At 35.5% G+C, this 2,500-nt stretch overlaps 1 protein-coding gene across 1 annotated transcript in view; it reads left to right on the top strand.

Annotated features, from left to right (window-relative positions):
* The window catches only part of LOC119568855 (laccase-2-like), a 42,134-nt gene that overhangs the window by 27,147 nt on the left and 12,487 nt on the right, over window positions 1–2,500 (top strand). Inside the window, exons 2-3 of the mRNA XM_037917278.1 lie at window positions 392–560; window positions 1,698–1,785. Of these exons, the coding sequence (XP_037773206.1) occupies window positions 443–560; window positions 1,698–1,785 (206 nt within the window). The 5' untranslated portion in view covers window positions 392–442. The remainder of the gene's footprint in view (window positions 1–391; window positions 561–1,697; window positions 1,786–2,500) is intronic.

Below are 2,500 nucleotides of genomic sequence, written 5' to 3'. Positions count from 1 at the left end.
GCAAAGGAATGTAATGTAATGTAATTGTTGAAATGTTTGGGGTTAACTTTACACTATACCATGTTGGAGATTTCGTGAGTTTTCCCTCTCTCTCTCAGACATAAATTGGGGTAGATGTAAACTGGAGAAAATCTGGAAATCCCAAAGTATCCTCTGACCCTCGACCATGACTTCCCCATGATTCCCAACTTCAATTTTTTATTTTCTTTAATCGCGTTTCTCATAAATGCCCTTCTGAAATGACAAATCCATACACCAAATACTTGCTTCACACATTACACACAGGTAAGGCTAAGTTAGGTAAAATCCTCAACTGCTTGACCATCTGTCGTAATTTTTCTTTTATATATATAATCACTGCTGTTGACAATTTGCACCCTTGGTTTCTCAGATGGGAGGAGCCTGAACGGGGCAGCGACGTGGCGGGTATATAAAGGGCGTGATGGCGGTGGCTTGTCAGTGTAGTGCTGTCTGTGCCGCAACCATGGTGGCTCTTGTCCTAGCAGCGGCCATAGCGACTCTCACCTCAGTCATCACCGCACAGGAACCGCCTACAGCAGGTGAGTAGTACCGCCAGCGGGTGTGCATGACCGCGAGAATCAGTTTCCTGGTCTGGATTCTGTGGGGCTAACGGTGTGTCCTTTACCCCTTCGGAAATTAGTGTTTTTGTGTGTCTCTGTTGTTAGTGATTCAAAGTATATAAGTGTCATACTATCCATGTTATAACCAGTTAGGTATCTCTGTACGATGATAATTCAGATCAAATTATCTGCTGTATTTAGCATTACATTCTCCACACGTCATAAAATCTTTATTATATCATTAACTTGTTATCTTTCCGGTCAATTTCTCTCTCTCTCTCTCTCTCTCTCTCTCTCTCTCTCTCTCTCTCTCTCTCTCTCTCTCTCTTATCCCAACGTTCGATTAAAACTTTTATTCCTTGTCCTTAACCCGATAAAATAGACAACTTTTCCTGCGTCTCTGCAACTCGCTTCTCCTGTTTGATTGTCCCTCGTGTTTCTCTTTTATCAAACCTGTTCTATGTTCTGTCTTTTTTTTACCTTTTTCCTTCGTTTTTTTTTCTATTTTCTTCTTCTCTTCGGCCTTTTCTTTCGTTTATTTATTATTTATTTATTTTTTTTTACATTATTTTCAAATATGTTTCTTTTTTTTTTTTTTTTTTTTTTTTTTTTTTTTTTTTTTTTTTTTACATGTTCCTCTTCATTTTTTTTCGCTTTTTAAAAATATCTTTCCTCTTTTTATCTTTTTATTTTATTTTTTTCTCTTTCTTCCTCTTCAGCCTCCTCTTCCCCTCCCTTATTGTTTTTATTTTCGTCTTCATCATCGTCTTCTTTGCCTCTAGTTTTTGTATTGTGGGTTTTTCTTCCACTGTATCAGTACGGAAGAGTGTTTTGCTATTCAGAAAGATATATAAATAGATAGGTAGTAGATAGGTAGATAAACAGTTAGTTAAGTAGATAAATAGATAGATAAATATGATGAATGAATACCTATTTTCCCCACAGGTTCATATTGCTACCGGCGATGCGTTCCCGGTAAATAAATAAATAGATAGATATATAAATAGATAGATAAATAAAGAGATAGGTAGATGAACAGTTAGATAAGTAGATAAGTAGATAAATACACGGATAGAGAGATAACTATGATGAATGAATACCTATTTTTCCCCACAGGTTCAAATTACTACCGGCGATGCGTTCTCGGAGACAGGCGCGTCTGCCATTTCACCTTCGAAGTTCATCCTTATCAGACTATGTCCAGGTAAGAGAAAAAAAAGGAAAAAGGAAAAGGAAAAAAAAGGAAAAAAAGGGAAGAGTGAGAAATGGAAGAAAAGGAAAAAGGAATGAAAAGAAATGAAGGGAGGAAAAGTGGAAAGGGAAAGAAATTAAAAAAGAAACGAAAGAAGAAAAAGTATAAAAAGAAAAAAATGAAGAAGAAAAAACGAAACAAGAAGAAAAGAAAAGAAAAGAATGAGACAGAAGAAGAGGAGAAGAAAGGATGGAAATGAGAGAAAGAAAGATTGAAAAAGAAGGATTTTCTTGAAGATGTAGAAAGAAAAGGAAGAAAGAGAGAAAGAAAAAGAAAGAAAAGAAAATGAATGTAAAAAAAAAAAATAAAATAAAATCTTGAGATTATCTTGAGGTTATTTTGAGGTTTGTTGATAATGTAATAAAAAAATTAGGGTCAAGGTAATAATAAAAAAAAATGAAAGTAAAAAAAAACAAAAAAAAATCTTGTAATAAGTTTATTGATGTATATTTTGAAGGCATTCGGCCGTACTGATTCTCTCTCTTCTCTTTCTCTCTCTTCTCTCTCTCTCTTTCTCTCTCTCTCTCTCTCTCTCTCTTCTCTCTCCTCTTCTCTCTCTCTCTCTCTCTTCTTTCTTTCTCTCTCTCTTCTCTTTCTCTCTCTCTCTTCTCTTCTCCTCTCTCCTTTCTCTTCTCTCTCTCTTCTCTCTCTCTCTCTTCTCTCTCTC

The sequence above is a fragment of the Penaeus monodon genome, chromosome 4 (assembly GCF_015228065.2).
Source record: "Penaeus monodon isolate SGIC_2016 chromosome 4, NSTDA_Pmon_1, whole genome shotgun sequence".
Taxonomy (NCBI): domain Eukaryota; kingdom Metazoa; phylum Arthropoda; class Malacostraca; order Decapoda; family Penaeidae; genus Penaeus; species Penaeus monodon.
This window is presented reverse-complemented; position numbering and strand designations above follow the sequence as displayed.